The sequence below is a fragment of the Panthera uncia genome, assembly GCF_023721935.1.
Source record: "Panthera uncia isolate 11264 chromosome C1 unlocalized genomic scaffold, Puncia_PCG_1.0 HiC_scaffold_3, whole genome shotgun sequence".
In the NCBI taxonomy this organism is placed as follows: domain Eukaryota; kingdom Metazoa; phylum Chordata; class Mammalia; order Carnivora; family Felidae; genus Panthera; species Panthera uncia.
In genome coordinates, this window is record NW_026057584.1 from 63,080,785 (window position 1) to 63,103,959 (window position 23,175).

The following is a 23,175-nucleotide window of genomic DNA, read 5'->3' on the forward strand; positions in this document are numbered from 1 at the left end:
TTGGTAAACCCCATGGTGGTCTTAGCTAAGAGGCACAGAAGACATCCAGGTACTGGCAGGCAGAGGAGACTATGATCACAAGAGCTGCTGGGGAAGTCATATCAGGGACCTACATTTGCTGGTGACTCGGGGCTGCTTTCCAGGACAGGCACCAGCACTGTGTCAGTTAACAGTCCCTGCAGGCCACCTGGCAAACAAAATGGACGCTCAGGCAGCAATACTATGGAGTAGCTTAGCCAAATTCTTGACAAAATAACATATATCTAACAAATAATACCGCCTTTTCAGTAATCATTATGATTCCTGGGATTATGTAACTGGAATTATGAATCCCATTATGAAACTGGGATTTAAGGAAAGTTTGCAGGAAACTGGCAGGATGGTGTGTGCCCTGAAATAAATCTTGTCCAGGAAGATGTGACATATTACCAACGCAGGCTGGGTAGCGCTTACAGAAAATGGCATTCACACTTTACTCTTAATACTTATCTTTATTATGAAAGTGTTTCCAAAGTAAAATGATCCTCATAATAATGATTGCTTCCAGAGATCAGGAATGAATAATTATATTTTCATATAAAAATCAGCGAAACACAACAATACATAAAATAATTCTAATTGGCTAACAGTACATCATTCCATTTCTGACAGAGATGCCCAAGCACTGAATTGTCTTAAGAAAACAGGTAAGGTATTATCACCTACCCTATTTCTCACTGCAAATTAAAAACAATCAAATCCCAAAACTAACCCTCTCCCCCTTGTTTGACAAGAAATGGCTATGGAGGTAACTGATTCTGTGGGCAAACCGAGAGCTGATGAGAATCACAGGTTTAGAGGCTTTATGAAACTTTTGGAAATCACACTTGGAGGGTGTATTCCATCTTTAAATTAATGAATCTCTAAGTTAAAGTCCCAGAATTGCTACATAACTGTTCCTATTACAGAGCTAATTTATCTTTGGCAAGTAATCTTTAAAAGCCTCTAATTTTTTAAGGGCAGTTTTACAATGACAGTTTAAAAAATTACTGTAGGTCCAAAAGAAAAAAAAAGTTACCTCTATAAAATCTAATTTTTCACTTAGCACGGAGACCATACCAACAGCTGCTGTCTTGATTTCCAGGCCATGTGACACATAGCAAAAGAGGAAACCAAGCTTTCATGGACCTGTGTTAAGAAAAACAGGCTCACGTGGGCACAACAGTTTTTAATAAAAATGGAATCAGGCAGAGAAAGAAGTGTGGTTATCAACTGACCCAAAGGCTACTGGAAAATGGATAGCCGATAAGTGACAATATTTTGGCTTCCTTTTATCAAGAGTTCCAGGAGTCTGAAAGGAATGTGGGTGGATGAGATGAGCAAGACAGATCTTGGGCTAACAGTTCCCTCCCATCAGTTCCTGGCCATCTTGAGAATGTTTAGTCTTGTGGAGACACCATAAGATATGCCATCTGGTTGCCAAGACTTTTATTTCTTTGATCTGATGGGGTCTTAGCTTGTGGCCATTTGGTAAGGCATTCCTTTCAAAGGCTTCAGGTTGAACTTAAGTTGGAAATACCTGGAAAAGACTAAGGTTCTCCTTTGGGTGTCTGCAGACTTTACAAACTGTCACTTAGGATGTTTTATCTTCTCTAATAAAAGCAGCATCAGGTCTGCTCCCTCTGAATAGGTATTAGAGAAGTTACAACAGCATAGAGTGGACAAATGGACAGGCCTAGGGCTTGTCTACTAAGCGCCCCCTAGAGGAGGGGAGGCCATACACACAAAGGCAAACCACAGGGTCCTTTGCTGGCCTGTTGCTATAAAGAACTACCTGGTGGCCATAGAGAACCAGTACTAACTACTACCTGCTGCATTCGGCATGACTTCAAGAACTGTTTATAATTACTGAGGGTATTCCTTTCGGGAACAGCATGCTAGGCAGCAAGTGCAATGAATGGAGCTAACTGCCTTTCCTCTTTCCATACAAGTTACTTAACACCTGAAAGTGCCCTGTCATCACTTTCTCATCAGGCTGACTTTGATGTCATTTGTTTTTTTCTTGCTTGAATGTTATAAACATTTCAGGGATACGGATATTTATCTACAAAGCAGGAATCAGCCAAAGACAAAGAAAAAAGAAGTATGCTAATTAGTATCTTAAGACTTCAAATATCACATGAAATGTAAACATTTAACCTTTTGTTTCTAAAGGATTGCTTGAAGCCTCTCTGGACACAACGACATCATCACAGACACAAATAAACAGAATCTTTTAACACCTCTGGAATTATTCTGTACACTTCAAATTAAGGAAAAATACTCAAATATTCAGGCAACTTTGGCATTAACATTTCTAAGAAAGGGGAAAAAAGAACTATCGATGCAAAATCATGAAGAGAATGGGAACAATCATTGGTGTCCATAAAGTTCTCTCTGAAGAGCTTTTTTGCAAAGACTCAGGTGAACTGAATGGAAATCTCATTTTTTACTTCAGCCCAAATAGCAATGAGGTTGAAATAAATAGAGTGGGAGATCCAGACCCTTTCTGCCCAAGGTGAAAGCATTCAGTTTGCTCAAATCCAACCTCTATCAAATACTCAGAATGGAAAGTTGGCAACAGAACTGAACATTTTGAGGTTCACCTACCAGTTTGGCTAAACGTAGTCGGACTTTATCTCACGGAAGAGTTATTTCTGTGACCCAACTGCTTGCTTTCTTTGGGGATCCTACCTTTCTTCCTAGTTCATTTTTGTCAGATACCTGTTTCATTACTGGATGGTACCTCAGGACACCATCTGTCTAGCAGCCTGGCAGGGACTGGATGTTAATAAAACCCTGGGGTGAAGCAGCAACCATACGCATTTTTCACCAACATTCAGCTTAATAATCCATAACACTGACACTTACTCCTCTATTCTCAACATCCGTACCACTGAATTTGGAAATGCGAACTATATTTGGCTTATACTCTGACCTTAGGCCCTCTGTGATCCTAGCTCTGAGGCAAGAGGCCAAAGGGATCCTACCACTTTCAGCTGGGTGAGGAGTATGAACAGGAAGTTGAGAGGGAGGTGGGAAGTTTTTATTGTACACGATGGATAGTTTTTATGAAAAAAAATATGGGTAAGGATGAGTCTGTGATATTTTGGTTTTATCATGTTTTTGGAGAAATATACATGTACATACATGGATCACACATTTTCATATCATTTATTGACTCAAGGCCAAATTCTACTCAATTTTCTACTTTTTTTCCCCACTAAGAGATCTAGAAAAGCTATAGCATTAGAGAATAAAATATTACTTTTTCTAGACTCCTTCCCACATACCCCTTGGTACCCTGGGAAGGTTTGAATATGACCAGGAGGAAGGAGATCTCAGCACAGGCTAAGTTAATTAATGGGAAACAACACTCTCAGTAACCTACAGTTGAATTTACAAAATACACTTCCAAAGCTATGGCCTGGCACAAGTAGAAGATAAGATATCTCACATATTTTTCTCTCTCAGTCTTATCATGCTACCATGGGGGAGGAGTAGACAGAAATGTATTATTTTTAATCTTAACAGGCCTACAAACACCAACTTTGATTAGTCAAAAAGAACTCTTTGCCCTAAAAGGCAAAATCAAATAAAAATCTATAGATATATAGGGGACTGTGTTAAGTTAATGTCACTGGTCACTGAGGCTCTGAGTATTCTCAGTCCTCCTTCTAAGTGACTTTTGGGAGAAACAAAAGTTTGCTTAGATTTGCCTTTGCTAAAGACTAACTCAATTTACTTCATTTCATGCAACTCTTCTAAACCATTAATTTACAAGCCAATCTTTTCAAATTATTCTTCTGTGGTGGGGTGTCAGATGATCCAAATTTGAACACATTGTGGTTCTCTGGTTTATTTCCCCCATTGAGAGGACTTACTCCAGACACTAAAGCAAGGTACAACTCACTCTTCTTTTCCATATTTTAGTTGGTAAAAAAGGAAACTTTCACCTCAAAAATTTTCAGCTATATAACATGCTTGCTGTTCCATTTGATATATCTGCATTTTATCAATGCAGACATTGAGATGTTGAGATGTTCAGATGTCAGATGTTCAGATGACTAACAAGTACTATTGATGTTTTATGACTGGTCTCAAACCATCCACAACTTACACTCCTAGACATATTCTTGTTTTGTTGAATAAAATAATAAAGCTTTACAAGAAGAATTAGTTGCACTGTTTTATCAATAGACATATGTCTAAGGCTCTTTAATTATTACTGTGGACCTTATCAGAAACATACTATTTCGTATATAAGAGGGGAAAGATTTAATATTATAGTGTGAGGTTTTAGTTTGGGAGTATTAACTATTAACTCACAGGTTGCGAACTGTGGGCACAAAGATTCATCTCAATTTTTTTCAAAAATTAGAATCGAATGTGTATGGCTGGAAGCAGGATGTGCACTCCCTACTATTTCTGCTGTTGTCTTTACTATCCTTTGACTCACATTTATATTATTGCACTGTGGTTCTGGACTCTTGTTTTGTTCATGAAGTAAGTGTTTGTAATACCTTTTTATTCCCTCTTACTTAGAAGTGGAAGAAAACAGATAAAGTCTTTGGTTTATGTGTATGGTTTTCTTACTTATACATAAATAACACTGCCATGTAGGAGACTAGAGCAACTTACTTTTCAACAATCTTTCTCACTGCTGATACTGCTGTAGTCCAGTACAATTTTTATTATTTTTTTCTGGAAATAGCTCTATTTGAATAAAAATTCTTGGAAACTGAACAAATCTTCAAGGAAGCTAACCAAAGGGCCTCAAGTGCAACACTGCTCAGTTTCTTATAACAGGAGAGTCACTGCAGGTCATATTTAAGGAGAAAAGACAAAGAGTAAAATCTTCCTTCTCCCACTGGTTTTACGTTACTCAGAAAAATAGAAACATCAAAATCAAATACTAGATAGGACACTTCCTCGAATGCTGGTTGCAATAAAGTGCTTTGCACCAGAGGTGACCTTTGCCAACTGTTCGAAGTCTCCTTTGCTGTCCCAAAATATGCTTAGCTTCTTTTTTTCATGACATGACAGAAGACTGTGGTAATTATAGGGGTAGTGCTGAAATCTGGTTGAAATCAGCTGTTCTCTTTCTGCTATTCTCAGATCAAGGGACAAATTCCCAATAGTAAGAATGACTTCATTGTTTGTAACTATGACCTTAAGCAAATGTCTTCCTTCAGAGCCAAAGCACTGACATCATAATAGAGAATTAAAAAAAAAAGTCTCTGTAACCTACAAGGTTTATCTTCAATTAGCTATCATACTCACTAAAGAAATCTTGGCTGTGTGCACAAGACATTATGTCTATTTCAAACCATACTTTTAAATTTGAACTGCTAATTGACCACAAAGAGTGACAATTAAAAAGCCTAGCTCATCCTGATTGAACTTTACACTGGGAAAATGGTCACTGAGACTATATAGGCAGTTTCAAAACAGGCACTGTAATACAAAGAAAGCAAACCTATTTGGAGTGGTACAAGAATCTTGCACTGGGTTTTGCTTGCTCTAAGTGACAAATTAAGCTGATGCTCCTAGCGAACTGAGTCATAGCAATAGAAAGGGGTAGAAGCAGATGGAGCATCTCCCTCACTGTCATGAACCCAGAGAGTAAAAGGAGTGAGGAAACCCTCTTTTGTCCACAGATTTACAAACAAATACGAAATATAAATAATATTCTAAGACAGTACAAATGCAAATACTGTTCCCTTGTGTCAATTACATACAGCATGCCTACATATAGAGAATGGTAATTCTTCTTCATTCACAGACAGGACATATGGCAGTGCACTATTCAAAATGCTTTGAGATAATCCTAATTTTTGTTTCTGGTGCTGAGATATAATGAAAGGAACTACATTTGCAACTTATTAAATGCTTCCAGGAACAAATAGTTCACTTTGTTCGGGACTTGTAGTTTTGAGTAATTAATCATCCACGGAGCAAGACCCAGTCAGGAGATACCCATTGGTACCACTGGTCCCATTGGTGGTGGTTGCAGTGTGGGGGTTCTTTCCTGGAGGTTCTGAATCTTCCTCATCTGAGCTAGACTCAATATCACTTCGATCATCCTTGGACACCTGTGGAATACAAGAAGGTGAATGCAACCAGCTCCTAAGGAATCATTAAAGTATGGCATGCTCAGAAGTACATGTAATTGTACGTGAAGAGAAACATCCAAATGTTAAAAGTCAAAAAGGATAGGAATATTGCCTATTATATTCCATTATAGTAAGTTCTCCTTCACTGGAGATATATAATTTGGGTGACAAAGTCAATTATCAAGGAATGTAGGTAGATTTGGCATCATAGGGGGCTGGGCTAGACATACTGACTTTAAGGTACCTTTGGACAATGAGAATGTACCAGACCATGAAACCCACTCTTACTGGCAAAGTACCACACTATGCTATTGGAATGGCATTATAGGAATTTGGTACAAATGGATCAATTTACTCTCTGATGATCACATTCTCCATGAAAATCCCATAAAGGATTAGCCACACTAATTGTGATATTCACTAGCTTAGATCATTTAAAAAGTCATTCTTATTTGGCTTTGTAATGCATTATTTTATGATTTAATTTGTTTTCCTATTCTATCTGCTAAAATTAAGTAGAAATTATGTGTTATGTACTATGTAACAACTAATGGCAATAGGAGGCATTTTGGGAACCTGCTGGGTGAGGTCTAGTTTAAAATATTTCCCAAAGATTGGGGTGCCTGGGTGGCTCAGTCGGTTAAGTGTCCGACTTTGGCTCAGGTCATGATCTCACAACTTGTGGGTTTGAGCCCTGTGTCGGGCTTTGTGCTGACAGCTCAGAGCCTGGAGCCTGTTTCAGATTCTGTGTCTCCCTCTCTATCTCTGCCCCTCCCCTGCTCATGCTCTGTCTCTGTCTCAAAAATAAATAAACATTTTTTTTAAGTTTATTCATTTATTGGGGCGCCTGGATGGCTCAGTCAGTTGAGCGTCTGCTTTCAGCTCAGTCATGATCTCGCGGTTTGTGGGTTCGATCCCCATGTCGTGCTGACAGCTCAGAGCCTGGAGCCTGCCTCGGATTGTGTCTCCCTCTCTCTCTTCCCCTTCCCCACTCATACTCTGTCTCTCACAAATAAATAAACGTTAAAAAAATTAATAAAATAAAACAAAGTAAAATACAATATTTTCCAAAGAAAATCTATTGATCATTATTCCAAGGTTCTTCAATCCTCCACCCAGTCTCATTATGTAATGAGGATCACAAACTTAGGCACCAGCATATAAATCTATGCATTACCATAAAGGACAAAATAAAGTCACAGTCTAACAAAAAAAAAAAGTCATTTAGGGAGGGTTTAAGAAAATCCTCAACTGCTTTTAAAATTAACATGTTTGAACCTCTTACTCTGTCTAAATTATGGTAAACATTTTTACCCAACAGGCCTTAAGCCATCTGAGTAACTGAGCACTGTTCATTTATTTCCTAAGTGGGGTAGCAATAGGGACCTGGGGCCTGGCTTCATTGGGTTTCCCAAATCTAGTTGCCCGTGATTGTCTAAGAAGTGCATTGGCAGAGTTTCCTGGGAGGTATATCGGAATGAACTGGGGGCTTTTTCACATCACATCCTCTCTCTGCCACCACTGCCCCCAACTTGAGAAGCCACGATTGCTGCAGGACAACATCATCTCTGTCAGGTGGGTGTGGACAGGACAGAGTGTGAACATGTATGCATGGCACCTGCTCCTTTCTAACCAGAAACAACTAAAATAAATACGGTAAAAATGGACTTCACTCCAATGCTCCTTGAGATGAGACTGAACTCAAAAGGACCACCATCAAGAAGATTTAGATACAGAAAAACAAAAAGGACTGAATTATTTAGGATACTTTAACTTAAAAAAAAACCATGGGTCACAAAGATAGCATGATAGTAAAGCACCACTACATTTAGAAATCCATTAGTCATAAATTAAGCTGCTAAAGAGGAAAGAAAACTCCAGATTCAAAGTGATTAATTTACATTTGCATGCTTAGTAAGATTATTTTTAATTGCATTTGGAAAAAAAAAGTCTATATTTATGTTACCTTCAAGGAAATTAATAATTTAACATGTCTCAAGATAACCCACAGAAAAATACTGTCCATTACCCATGGCCATGAAGAATTCTTACTGTTCTGGATGAAGAGCAATGGCAGTTAAGATATTCTGAAGCCTGAGATCTGCCATAAAATTAATAATCATCTCTATGTAAGCCTGAGGAATAATTTGGAGAGAAGACAAGACGTCTGGTGGAAACAGCAATGCAATAAGGAGACAAGTAATGGAATCTACTGTGCCCTTGCATCTCCAATTACTGTTATACTGATAATATTGTGCACGTTGATGTAATTTGTATCCAAATGAGGAAAGGAGTGTGTTTTAACAGAAATACGTGCTCATTTTAAGGATGAAGAGGTCACAGAGAAAAAAAATGAACCTTTTGCCTCTCAACAGTTATTTGGTCCAAATATGTTGGATATATAAAAGCTGATGCTGAGAACTGCCTTCATAGTACATAACTAGATGCCTTGAGCTCCACAGAAGAGGCCAGGACCAAGTGGTCAGGGCAGAGCAGGCAAACAGCTGATGCTCCAACCTCCTTTCTGGACCACGTTGATCCTTGCCCCAACTTAGTTCTGTTTTTCCTACTTCACTTTGGTCTATTTCTCTTTTTTTTAAGCAAACATGTTAAACACCAGTGAAAAAATTCCTCTCCTCCTGCTGGATCGTGCAAAATTTAGCAGGATGCAAGTTCACGCAAAGGGCACTCACTGAGCTGTTCCTGGTATCCTTTGCACCTGGTGGGAGCCACATCTCAGTTAAAGCCTCTGGCCAGTGCCAACAGATTAGCCAGAACAATATGCATGGGAACAAAAGCATCTGCGTGCCCCTCCAACAGGCAAGAGTGGCACCCAAAACAAGGACAGAGAGAGAGGTCTGAGGAACTTACATGTAAAGGGTTCCACTTCCCAGCCTTCCAGGGTGGCAGAAGGAAGAGAACAAACAATGAAAGTAAGAAAATGTCACAGAGAACATTCTGGAAAAGCCACTGCTCTCAAGAAACTTTATTTGAATCAGCCTCATGAGTCTATATTTAAACAAAGATATTTAGCTGAGTTTTATTGGAAAAATCACAAATGGGCATGCTGCATCAAGCAACCCTTTTCATAAAAGGAAAGAAATTATTAAATTTCTGTTTGGTAGAAGTTTAATCAGAGAAGGACCATGGGAGACAGAGGCAGTGAAAGAACATGACAAATAACATTATCATCATTAAATCTAGAATTATAAATACAGATCAGTGGGAATCGTCATCAAAGCGATACCACAAGTTAAAAAAAATTAACTGGACAGAAGAAAATGAAAATTTGGTTTGTGTTTCTAGGAGGTTATGCTAAATCATGAAGAAAAAATACAAGTTTTGATGAATTTTGAAATAATAGTATTTCTGCTGATGAAGAAGAACCAAAAATATAATTTTCTGGGACATATTAGAAATAGCAAGTTTTATCTTACCTTGCCTTTTGAAATAGCTTTGCAAGCCATTTTTATGATCAAGTAAGACCAGAAGCAGTTCAAGCCTTGTACTAGCAACAGCAGTAGATTAAACACCCACCAGGAAGGGTAAGGTCCAACGATCTCCCAGCTTTCAAATAACGTGGTATTTAACACCCTAAGGAAAAAGAGAAAGTAATCACTGAACACAGCTTTCCACTTTGCTTTCAAAGGCCCTTCAGTTAGTGCGCACCAACACAAAGCCAACAATATCCACTAACTAGTCCCACCCTGCAAGGATGGTCTGAAACGTGACCAGGTACTTGGAAGAGTCCTTGCTGGAACTATTTCCCTGGTTTCTTAACACTCATTTTAATTCCAGCTGGACCAGTGAACTTCTTCTCCCCTTTCACTTCTGTTGTCATTTCCTCCATTAATTTCCATGACGTTTTGGGTTGTCATTCTCTCTCTTACTACTTGTTAAAAGGCCTGTTTTGTCTCCAAAGTTGCCTTTGGTCTTTAAGTGTGAGGAATACTATTTGATAACATTACATTGCAGGAACAAAGGTTAATTCCAGAAACACTAGTTAGGAAGTTTAAACTGTATGCCTAGCACAGTGGTGGTTAGAATATACTTACAGCCAGGCAAAAAGTATTTGAAGTAATTTGTTCTCTCTGTAATCTATCATCAAGACCAGGATGGAGCAGCCACCTGGGGTAGGTACATGAGGGCTGGTTTCAGTGCTTCACTCTTGTCCCTGCTGCGTCCTCTCCTATGACTTTAGAAGTTGATTCATACCTTCTGGACTCATATTATTGCCATAAAGAAACATGGTGCCCACAGAACTTCACAATCACTCTGACTTCCTTGCTTGCCTCCTAAGCTTACTGCAGGGCTTTGTCTGAAGATCTAAGGATGTTGACCAAACTCATCTAAGTGTATTTCCACCATCTGCCACTGCAGTGCTTTCTGGGACCCGAGGAGAAGCTAGGTGGACAATACTTATTGGCTAAGGGGTAGGGATGGAAAACTCATAAGACATAGGCTACTCCCACAAGAACAGAAGACAGATATATAGAAAATTTTAATTTTAATATAAGAAAGAGTATGATGAGTGCTTTGAGGGAGGTTAGGAAAACTACTTTGTTCATAAAAGGAAAGAAACTTAATTTGCACTTGGATAAGAAGAAAAAAAGGGGAATGGATAATAGACACAAACAGGTTTCCCATCCCTAATTTCAGCAACCCTCATTTATAGGCCAGAAGGAGATGCACAAAGCATGTTTCTGATCCTGTCACACTAGTGGTCTCTCGAGAACAATGTACAAAAATCAATAGTATGGAACTGAATTTTATAATTCATTATAAGTGTATTACTCTACAACATAGTAGAATTCATTTTGGTGGAAAGGGACTAATATTAGAAAATCTGTTAATATAATGTATTACACATCCATGGGCCAAACTGGGACAAACCCAGTTATTTCAATAGCACTGAAAGACATTTGGTAATGTTCAATTCCCCACTGCTGATGTTTAAAAACTAGAGCTCAAAGGATTTCCTTAATATGATTTTAACCAGCTCAAGTCAGCTGTCATCATATTTAATTTTTTAACATTTTTATTTATTTTTGAGACAGAGAGAGACAGAGCATGAACGGGGGAGGGGCAGAGAGAGAGGGAGACACAGGATCAGAAGCAGGCTCCAGGCTCTAGCCATCAGCCCAGAGCCCGACGCGGGGCTCGAACTCACGGACGCGAGATCGTGACCTGAGCTGAAGTTGGACGCTTAACCGACTGAGCTACCCAGGCGCCCCGTGTCATCATATTTAATAACACCAGAGTTACTGCCTTTATAATCAGAGACAAACCACAACCAGCCAGCATCACCATTATTATTTAACACAATTCTGAAAGTTCTGGCCATTGAGTATGGTGGTAGAATGTCTAAGACCTCATTTGAAGTACATAAACATCAAATCTCTATAACTATTTTAGAAATAGCAAGCAATAAAAATTTCTAATAATAGGAAACAGTTAAGAAATTAGTTTTCATTTTTATTCCAGAAAATATGAACTCACTCAAGTATTGAACATGTTTTAAGAGTTTCTTATGATAGAGAAAAATATGTAGTATCACCTCAACTTCATAAAATAAATATTGTTGACCTTTGAACAGCACAGGTTAGGGGCACCAACCCCTCATGCAGTCAAAACTCCGTGTGAAACTTTTGACTTCCCCCAACTTAACTACTAATAGCCTATTGTAGACTGTAAACCTTTCCGATAACATAAACAGTCAACACATATTTTGTTTGTTATATGTATTATATACTGTATTCTTACAATAAAGTAAGCTAGAGAAAAGTATTAAGAAAATCACAAGGAAAAGAAAATTCATTTACAGTACTATATTTATTGAAAAAATCTATGTGTAAGTGGACCCATGTAGTTCAAACCTGTGTTAAGGGTCACATAGACACAGAGAAAAGCCAGAAAACTCTAATTCCTTGAAAGGAATTAAAGTCATTATAGACTTTCTTTAGTGAATTAAGGAATTTTGTATTTTCTTCCTTACATTCTTCTTTTTTCCAAATCTATTAAAAATAATTAGAAAAAATACACGTTATTTTTAAAAAGGAGCACATTAGGATAAGCCTACATTTCAGTCTTGTTCATTATCCCAAGAGGCAGCCATACCAGCTTGCCAGCCCAGGGACAACAGATCGAAGTAAGGTTCAACCCCGTGGCAGTAAGGCAGGACCCACGCACCTTACACTTTTCTCTCTCCAGCACCTTGCAGAACACCTAGAAGTAACATGCTTTCTGGACATGTTGGTTGATTGTATGTGTGTTTAGTAATCAAATAAATAGGCCCGCACAAGGCAGCTCTGGAAAAATAACAATTTTATTTCAGAACCAGCTCTGCTTTGTGACATATTATATGTTCTGACATTCAGAGGGAATCTAGTTTCATTTGAACAGAAAGAGGTCCTGTAGAAATAGCAACAATGATTGCATTATGCTATTCATTATAAATTAGCCTTTGCTGGATCATAGGTTGAGAGCCTTTTTCACCATTATGATTTGCTCGGCTTAATTTGAACAAGGTGTCATGCAGTCACTGGTGACATGGCATTCACATTAATTTCTGAAATGCTGCATCAGAATTCATAGGCTTTGCCATGACAATCAGTGGCAGCTCTGAGATACTGCTCAAAAGTAATGGGATTTCTTTGAAAATTGACTTGGATGCCTGCAGAGACACTTGGGAAAATACACTCAGTGCCCCCAGGGGATATATCTCTCAGTGAGAAGCTTGGTAAGAAAAACAATATATTAGGAATTTAAACTGGGGAGAGAGATATCATTACAGCACATGGACTCTGAAAAACAGCAAACCCAGGAAATGGGCATTGGTTTAGATACAGAATGTTTGATGAGGAAACTGTTCCTTTTTTGGGCAAACTGTTGAAATGGTGATTACAGGATTTTATCCTTTCTTGGAGGTTAGGGTTAGGAGTATATACTTTAATGATACTATTGCAAATTTATGGTGATAAGCTCTGAACACGGGTTATCTCTAAGCACTCATAGAGAGAGGCTTCTGGGATGCTGGAAACGTTCCAGATCTTGATCCATATGGTGATTATGTGGATTATACATATGTAAGCTTCACAAATATGAAAACGTATCAAGCTATATACTGAACAGTTGGGCACTATACTGGGAATCATACCTCAGTAAAAGAAAATGGAGAAAGTACTTTGTGGACCAAATGCCATCAATCTCTGGCTTGCATAATTACTATCATACCAGTGTTCCCCTCCCCCCCCCCCCCCCCCCCAATAATCTGGTTTCACCATATGGCTTCTAAGAAAATAGATTCTTTTTTCTTTCCTAAGCAATGGGCTACAGTGTCAAACCTACTGTTGCTGCTCTCTACTGCTGTAGAGAGTTTGGAGCCATTAAGGGACCAGAAAGGATCATTTTCCTTTTCATTAATGTTAGGCTCACTTAACCACTAGATGGCACATCACGCACATACAAAGCATGCTCAAATAGGTCTATTCTACCAGAACTGTCTGCCAAGGTGTGGCTCCCAGCACAAGAATCACTGGATCTTCAGGTTACACTCTTCTAAGAATCTTGCTAAACAATGGGATGAGGAGGCTTCAGTCTGTAGTTATTTCTTCCTGCATGATTCTTGATTCCTTGCAGGGCAAAGCTGAGCTCCAGGAAATTTTTGGTGACATGCAGATGCACCATCTTCTACCCCAACAGATAGATTAGCCTTGATGAGTTATTTTAATGGATGTTTAATGAATCATAAGAATTTAATTTGACCATGACTTAAAATTACTTGTGCTCACACTTACCTTTTAGAGTCTTCACCTAAAATAATTATCACAGAAAGATTATACAGACTATCCTAGGTCATGGATACGGACGGACATTCATGCACAAGTGGAAAGTTTACAATCTTTTTTTAAAAGCAAAAACACAGTAGTAACATTTTAACATGATATTTAAGGACTTATTCATATTCTAAGCATCAATGTGATTTCTGCTTTCCCTTCAGGCCTCAGAATTCTGGAAGTCTCATAATGTAACACAGCACAAGTGTAGACGATCTTCACTGTTGTCTCATTTGGAAAAAGTATAACCAGTGCTTCATTCCTTCATTCTTATGACTGCCAACTCAAAGTTTAAGTTCATTATCTTTAATACATAAAGTTAGATGAACAGTCTCACTTTTGGCTCTAATCTTGCTTTTAAAATGTTACAGTAGTTTAGAGGTAGGACCATATATAATGGTGACTGAGATTTAAAGATGAGAGGCCCAGGTTCTCTCGTTGTGTGAATGAGTTACAAGTGGATGTTCATGATGAGCCCAAGCCCCTGACCACAGCAAGCAACCACAGACTATGCCTCACTCCTTCTCTCCACCCCTACCAAAAAGCTCCACCTGAGCCTTGGGTTGGGGATTTCTGGAATGATCTATATAAAAACCACAACAATAATTGGACCCATGTTTAATATCCAAAGAAAGCGAAGATTGCTTCTCTAGGAGAATCAGGGTCAAGGTCTCACTTTGAGTAGAGCTGCATAATACAAATGAGGGTAGATTAAAAAGTAAAATTTGCTTTATAGTCAAAATCAAGGTGTTCTTTACTTCAGAGCTTTTGAATGGTCTTGGCTTTGCTTTCCTAGGCAGATTTCAGTATATTTCATGATGTGTGGATCTCTGGCATATATTTTCATTTGAAACTACACAAAACATAAACGCAAAGTAGATTTGACCTAAAGACAGTCAATAATCTATTGGCATGTTTTGCTCATGTTAAAGTAGATGCTGACACAAAAGCACTTAAAACTTACTCTGAACAGAAACACTGGGTACTTAATACCTGAAAAAGAAGAGTCTGATAATTAATTCACTGTGATATGCAATGTTCTTTGTCCTGGTTCTCCTAAGGTAATAAAAGCTTAAGGCCTAAACAATTGGTCAAGTGTTGCATAGGCAAGGCTGCAAAAGGCTTACAACCACGTGCGTAATTTTCTTTTAACATATAATCTCCCCAGCACCTCAGATTTTTCCAAAATGCTATTGTTGGTCAGCAAGTTGTTTTGGAGGAAAGCTCTGGGTAGCTTCTAGCATGGGTACCAAATTATTTTGAATAATAGATTCATGAAGTTTGTAGCAGACAGAGAAGTAATCTAACAGGAAGCTAAACTTGAACATGGATGGACCATCTCTGATTTAGCAGTGGACATACCTGTTCTGCCATATTCCCATCTGAATAAGACTGTGGGATCAATTCATTTATTTTTATTTTTTGGTCCTAGCTTGACCAGACTTAGGAACTGGTCACTTATACTCTTCTAAGTGGTGACTTCCTGGCTGGGGCAGATGTTTTTCTCAAAATTAGTCACTGCCCTCTTGGTGCTCCATTGCTGTCTGTCTGCCTGAATTCCCAACCCCTCCACTCGTCCACTTGTCTATGTTACTGATCTGCCAACCCGAGTCCCTCTAGCCAAGGCCATGTCCTTGATACATTCTGATTCCAACATGCTTGTTTTCAACCCTCTGCCTAGCCCTGTGTTGCCCACATGCCCCTTAAGACAGACTTTTGACTGGTTCTCTATAGCTAATGTGTGTTGAGTACTGTGCCAAACATGTTACACACATTGTTTCAGTTAGTCCTCTCTACATCCCTGTGAGATCCCTGTATAGTAGTAATACTTATACTAGCCAGTATTTATTGAGCATTAACTATATGCTAGGAACTGGGCTCTGGCTTTACATAACTCATTTAATCCCTTTTTTTTTTTTTTTTTTTTTTTTTTTTTTTTTAAGTATCTGTTTTACAGATGAAGAAACTAAAACACAAGGAATGTAAATAAATTTTCCAAGGTCAGATCTAGTAGGTGGGATCAGCTGGGATTTGAACCCACCTGTGTCTACTGGTCTGGGTCTTTAGGTCCCACTATTCCTACAGTCTTTATTCAGCTCCTCCAGACCTTTCCTTAGTCCTTCACCCTTGGCCCCAGCACAAGGCCAACGACTGCCATGTTACAACAGAGAAAGTACACAAACACACCTGTGCTTTAACATTTGTGCTTCCTATGGCCTGTCATTCCCAGCCCTTTTTCCCTGGGATTTTTATCCCTTGGGTTCAATATCTGTTTCCAGGCCCCTCTTGCTTAAATGACCCATTTGGGCTTATTTAACTGGTTTTCCCACTGTGGCCCACCGCATTCAAACCCTAAATCCTGACACAGAATGATCTCCATTACTGGACATCATATAATGCCTTTCACCAATACCTTGTCATGTATATGAAATATTTCAGACATAAAAGCAAAGATCTTGTTCTAAAAATGGGAGAAAGTGGGAGAGAGAGCCTTGTGCCTCCTGGGCAGGTGAACATCTAAGAAAGTCTGAGATTCCAGGCAATCATTCTCCACTTTCCTAAAAGAGTGTAAAACCATCACCCCATCATCATAGACTTAGGGTGGAAGACCAGATTCTGAAACCTCCCCTTTCCTGCTCTTTCCCTGAAGGGCTGCTTCATGCTCATGTCCATTGTAGGGACCATGCCTAGCAAGACCAGTGACAGGTAGTGCTCTTGGGCCAAGGTGGAACAGGAAAATCTCACAGCTTGCCATGGGTTTCTTTGCCCTTTTCTCCCTTTTCCCTTCCCTTGGGGATGTGAGCCGTATTTTTTGTAGCAGTGAGAGAAAACAAAAGGCCAAACACATACCAAAGTGGAACTCTGGTTGTGAGATTCTTTCTCCTATCGTCAAAGTTTCTGAGTCTAATCAATTAACTCAGAGTAGAAAAGACTGCCCATTCCTAGAGTCTACCGAACTCATTCCTGAGGGGACCCACTGGGCTCTGGTAAGAAATGCAGAGGGAAGGTCTAGTGGCCTTGTAGGAATATGTCATTTACAGTGTGGCTATTTACAACAGGAACATAGGCTGGTATAGTTATTTGCTTCTTGGGAGTGAATATCTTCCATTTGGCTCCCCATTCCAGGCAGTGGCTGGCAGCTGAGGCTGTATGTATTTTATCATTAGCTATTTAAATAGCACCTTCTGTGTGGGAATGGCTTTTAAGTCAGAAGAGTCTGCAGTGTGGTGGGTCCATGGTTATTTCCTTGATTACAGCTCATGGTGATGTGGTCTGCGCATACCCTAGAAAATGAAATGAGGTGTGCAGCACCCATATTCATACCTATGTGCTGGGATTTCTGTGGGGAAATACAAAATGAGCATCTCTAGAGATGAATGGTAAGCAAGCATTAGTAAAATACATCACTGAGTCAACTGAATTATTTAAGAGAGCCTGAGTAATAGTAATACTTCCATTTGAAAGAAGTTCGAGGAATTTTCATGTTTATTAGACTGAGTCTCAATGATAACCTATGAAGTTGGCAGGTCAGATAAGATACCAACTTTTTGGTCAGGAGACCAGGATCTTAAAGTCTTATTTAATTATCCAAGGTCACAATATTATAGTTTTTGTTGTTTTTAATTTAAACATATTATTGCTTGGTCTCCTCTTTTTAAAAATTACATCAAAACAGAGGGTGTGTACTCTCCATAAAACTTTTAGCAAAGAAGAGTTAATAGGGAGGTTCAGAAGACATCATGTTTGGGCTGGCAGGCTAGCAAGACAGGAAGAATACGGTCCATCTGCCTCCTAAAAATCCCTTGAGAAGGTTCCAGTACAGTCTTGGCTCAGGGAGAATTTCCATATTTAATTATTCAGGGATCCACCTCCACCCAGTGTAGAAGCCTGAAGAGAGTTGGCATTACCTTAGAAACTCTCTATTAGAACTTCTTGATCCTACCTTCATTTGCCTAGAAGCCTACTGGTGAGATCTTTCTGCCCTATCACGAGGTTTTCCTAGAGTAATGAGTCAGATAACAGGTTAACCCGAAATTACTAAAAAAAAAAATCCCCAAGCTGAACAAATATTAATTATGTATTTTCAAAGAAAAAATCTATATCCTCACTAGCATATGTATGTCCTCTGGTCCTCAAGAAAAACAGGCCCACTCACCTAGCTAGCATGCACCAACTGACTGGTAGGTCTAAAAGGTAAGCTAAAGAATATTTTCTGCTAAAAAAATGACCCTCTCTCCTCCTCCTTCCTGATTGACTTCCTTATTCTCATATCCCATGTCTTATTAGCTTTGAGACTCTGACTATACTCAGTTCTTTCTGGACCACATATTTTCATAGGGTCTCCCCAGTGTTTGATGCCTGGCTTCCCAACTCTCTGGAAAACTCTGGCTTGCATGATGTTCCCTGCTCTAGGTGTCCCTGTCCTGGCTGCCCCCCTCCCCCCCACCCATGGCCACACTAAGCCACACCCTTGCCTGTGGGTAGAGATGGAGGGTAGAAGAAGGGCTTGTGGGAGAGAGGAAAGAAGGGTCTAGTTTCTGACTGTACCTACCTAGATTGTATTAAACCTCACTCCTAGTTATTAGCTCTGTGTGTGGGGGTAGGATTTGGTGTGTGGCATTTCTACACGTGTAAGAAGTCACACCCTACTGGACTCTACTGACCTCATCTCTGGGAAGTGTTACCGGCATTTTTATTGTCTCTGTTTTTATTTAAATGTTTCTAGAATTCAATATTTAATTTTATCTTCGAGAAATATTCCCCCAAATTTTGGAAGTGCTGCTGCAAAGAAAAAATGTATCACAGGTCTGCAGTCTTGAGGGACACTGCACCGTACTCTCTATTAACTTCTGGTTGGCAAAGAGATACAATAACTGTGTCTTAAAGAATTGCCTCCCTAGAGTAAATCAGAGCTGATAGAACCAAGCTGTAAGATGCTGAAAATCAAGGAAAACAAGCAAATACCTGCCACTCCCTCCCCGCCCCCCATTAAAGGGGAAAAAGAAAGAAAAAAGGGAAAAAACTCTAGGAGAGTGAATGCAGAGATTTAGACAAGAAAAATATGCTTTTGCAGGCTTCAAAAGTTTGGAAGAAAAATAACAAATATGAAACTATATGCATTGAACAATAACAGGGCAAATGATTAACAAAAACACTTCTAATCACAGCATTCTGGCTAAAAATGAATAGAAATCATGTTAACTGGAATCATTTCCAAAGCATGGACATGCTTGGGAGTGTGGGTGGTAAGTGAGCTTATGAGCTTACTCAGAATCTAAGAACAGGTGGCAACGAGTGTTATGTGTGAACCAGAAGTCAAAACACCTGGATTCTACGCTCAGTCTTGCATTCACTGTTGCTATGATGTTGGGAGTCTTTTTTTTTTTTTTTTCCTGAACGGAAGTTTCCTCATCTAAAAAGAAAAGGCCTAAGATAAGATGATTACTAAAGGTTCTTTAAGCACTAACATAAATAGCCATACAAATTCTTATGTTTTTAGATTTACCTAAAATTTGACCTTTTCTGGTTATTTTCTCCGTGCATAAGAGACCCACATCATTGATGCAATCTTTTCAAGTGAATGACACTCATTTCTCTGAATCTAAAACTGGACAACTAAGGCCAAGAACACAGGAAAGGTTTTGTTTCATTCTACTTCCAGAAACATGGGAAAAAGTAAGAAAGTAGAGGGGTGCCTGGGTGGCTGAGTTAGTTAAGCGTCTGACTCTTGATTTCAGCTCAGGTTATGATCTCACAGTTCATGAGATCGAGCCCTGCGTCAGGGCTCTGTGCTGACAATGTGGAGCCTACCTGGAATTCTCTCTCTCCATCTCTCTCTGCCCCTCCCCTGCTCATGGTCACTCTCTCTCTTCCAAATAAATAAATAAACATTAAAAAAAAAGAAAGTAGAAAGCAAGGCAAAATGTTTAAAATCCCATCTTTAAGAAGGGGCCAATGAAGGCTGTAAGGCCTTGAGAAACTGTCATATTTATGACTGCAAACCTCTGCATAACTCTGGCTCGACTGTACTCTGAAATAGTGGGGGCAGCCCTAGCTTTCGGCAGCAGGGCATTTTCATCAGAATACAATGGCTACAGGATTCCTTAGTAAGCACTCAGCTAAGCTTTGTTGCAGCTGCCAGCTTTGTGTCCAGTTCCCTGCTGGTGCACTCCATCAGTTGCTTCCATGTGTAACCAGGCAGTCAGGGACACACGTGGCTGGCGTGACTTGTCGCTGGAAGTATACCCACAGCCCCTGGCTCATATTCCTGTCCAAGCCAGCAAAGCTAGAAGTCACCAACAACCAGCTTAATGATGTTGCCTTATTTATTTTCAATCTGTGTGAAAGACCTGAGGCACAGACTATATAACTTGATGCTGCTAGACACATACCACTGTCAAAAACAATATTCTTATAATTTTCCCCCTATGATCAGTATATACCACTACATGTTGAATAAAAAAATGACATCTCCAAAATTAACAAGACATCCTGGGTCCTCCGTCACCAACCCATGCAGCTATATCCCTGACAAGAATTTTAAGATGGGTAAGACTCTATACTCAAAGGCCTTACAAATAAAAGGAGAACAGATAAATGCATGGATTGTTAAGGTAGAGTATCTTAATATAATAGGTGTTCCAGGCAAAGGGAGTATTTTGAGTAAAGGTTTAGGTAGCCTGGAAAAGCAAAGAGTATACACAAGGAATCATGAATAGTTAAACTGGGTACCTGTTATGCAGTCATGAGAGAAAGAATGTTGGTTGGCATGACTTTGTGGAAGGTCTTTCTTGCTAGGAAGAGAAATCTATATTTACAATGGAAAATAAGGGAAAGTCCTGGATGATTTGGGGATGGGTAGGTGGGTGGGGCTGGAGTAGGCCTTGATTTAGAAAGAATCTCATAAAAACTGTGTTGGGAATGCTTTCCAACAGGAGAGAGAAGGTATGTGGGGACACTAGGTGCTACACTAGGGGCTACCACAGAGATCTTGGCAAGGGGACACAGGTCTCAGAAACAAGAGGAAGAGAGAGAATAGCATCTGGGAGAAACATGGCTGCTCTTCAGAAATAGTGCCCAGTGATTGTGGCTCATGGAAACAAATATTCCAGAATGGTGCAGGGCAGAGGGAGAGAAAAAGAATAGGAAGAATGAGATTTTTCATGTGAGAACAAAGCCCTGATTTATTTATCGAAATAGCACTGGCTCACATAATGAGAGTTTACACCCGGGTACAGTACCCGGGTGGTGCCAGACCACATCCTAAGCCACATCCTCAGTCCTTTTCCCTTAGGAAGGCAGTCAATTCATTTGTAACAACAGGTTGTTAGTATCCTGGAAAATAATAAGTTTCCTGTCCATATTTAAGCCCCCAGGTTCTTTTCACCTGATACTTACTGCTGTAACTTCACCTGGTGTGTTGGCCATTAGTATCACTTTTGAGGTAGTAGGGTTTTTGATCAGGGTGATTGCCATCATCAGTATTTAGCCAAGTGACACACACCTATCTTTTGAATAATATGGAGGCAAGCAAGGGATGTTTGGTTAATTATTTGATAACCAAGAAAGTTAAATGGAATTCATTTTATTTTTATTAAGTTTTTACTGTTTGTCCAACACGGCCCCCACTGTGGGGGATCCATATTAGTGTGCCTCACAGAACTCCTAATCTAGCTGGGGAGCGGGGGTTGGAATATAAATTGGCATACTGTATTTTGTGGGTAGTGTTACAACACGTATCAAAAGGGGCCCATCTACTGGGCCTGTGATTCCATTTCAAATATTTGTCCTAAGGAAGTAATCAGGGATTTGTGAAAAGATTTAGCCATAAGGATGTGCACTCAAATACTATTTATAATAGCACACTACTTGAAACATCCTAAATTATGTCCCAAAATAGGGCACTCATAAATAAACAATGACCTTTTCATAAAATGAAATAACTCTGCAGCCAATAAGATTATGTAACAGAAGAACATTTAATGAAATAGAAAAATGCTTATAATACGATGTTAAAGGAGAAAAGCAAAGCTGTAACCACTATGTGCTGAATGATCTCATTTTGGTAAAAAAAAAAAAAAAAGAAAGATGTAATTTCAAGTCCATGAAATGTTAGAAACAAATACATCAGATTATGAACAGTGGTTATCTTGGAACTATGGGACTGGGATTTTTTATATCCCATAAAATTTCTATTAATGAATATTCAACTACAATATTTATATAATCACATAAATAAATTGAGTTTAAGTTAAAATTTTGAGGAAGCCACATGAGAATGCTAATAGAGAGCTAAGTAGTGACAAAAGCCACCAAAGGTCTTAATTAGGGAAAAAAGGGCACAGATTTTCACAGAGCCACATGGATTTCCCAACAGCCCCCTCCACTAAGTCTCAGAGCACAGTCCAGCAGCCTTGCTTGGCCAGATGCCATTCAAAGCCCCAGCTTCCCACTCTGGATGAGGAGACAGGAACGGGCAGCACTTGTCTGTGGTGGCACTAGCTGCTGCTCCCTGACCCCTCAGGCCGGCACCCTTTATGTGAGTGGGAGAAGGGGTGCTCTCAGGGAGTACTGAGGAGGAGTGAGGCCAGGGAAAAGCAGGGTGCCCCAGCCGTGGCAGAGCCCCTGCCTATCTGGGACGGGGCCGTCCACAGTGCTCACCCTAAACACAGATACTCTGATTACATCTGAACAGAGGAAGCAGCTCTGTGGGCTCATTCAGGGGGGCCATGTGGGTCATGGCTGGGGGGACTCTGAGAGGGTTGAGGGGCCAACTTAAACACACATCATTAGTACATCTGATCACTTCTGTCCTGGCCATGTGGGTTTGTTGGCACCTTTGGGGCTGTGGCCTGCGTTCCTGAAATTTCAAGCTTGATAACTGGCTTGGGAACTGTGAAACATGACTGGCCTCTGCACTCACCTTCTGTTACTTTTTTATCTCATGGTTTTGTGAAAAAAATGTATTTTGCAAGATGTAAGAGAGCTTCTGGAAACCAGGGGTACAATCCCCATGCGATCTTATCTTGAGGGGGAGGGGGAAATGGAAAAGGGAATGGAGAAAGGGAGAGAAGGGGGACCGTAGGGGAAGAATGGACCGCTAGGGGAGCCAGAGAGGAGGAGACTGGAGACCTGCTCCCTGAGGCATCACACGTGTCTGTATCTTGAATGAAAGCCAGGCCTTGCACAAACTCAGCCTGACATTT

At 39.7% G+C, this 23,175-nt stretch overlaps 1 protein-coding gene across 1 annotated transcript in view; it reads right to left on the bottom strand.

The window, feature by feature from the left end:
* Positions 1-698: 698 nt before the first annotated feature.
* Positions 699-23,175, bottom strand: part of CERS6 (ceramide synthase 6) — a 331,299-nt gene continuing 308,822 nt past the window's right edge. Inside the window, exons 9-10 of the mRNA XM_049616074.1 lie at positions 9,572-9,728; positions 699-6,113 (exon numbers count right to left, since the gene is read on the bottom strand). Coding sequence (XP_049472031.1) covers positions 5,961-6,113; positions 9,572-9,728 — 310 coding nt within the window. The 3' untranslated portion in view covers positions 699-5,960. The remainder of the gene's footprint in view (positions 6,114-9,571; positions 9,729-23,175) is intronic.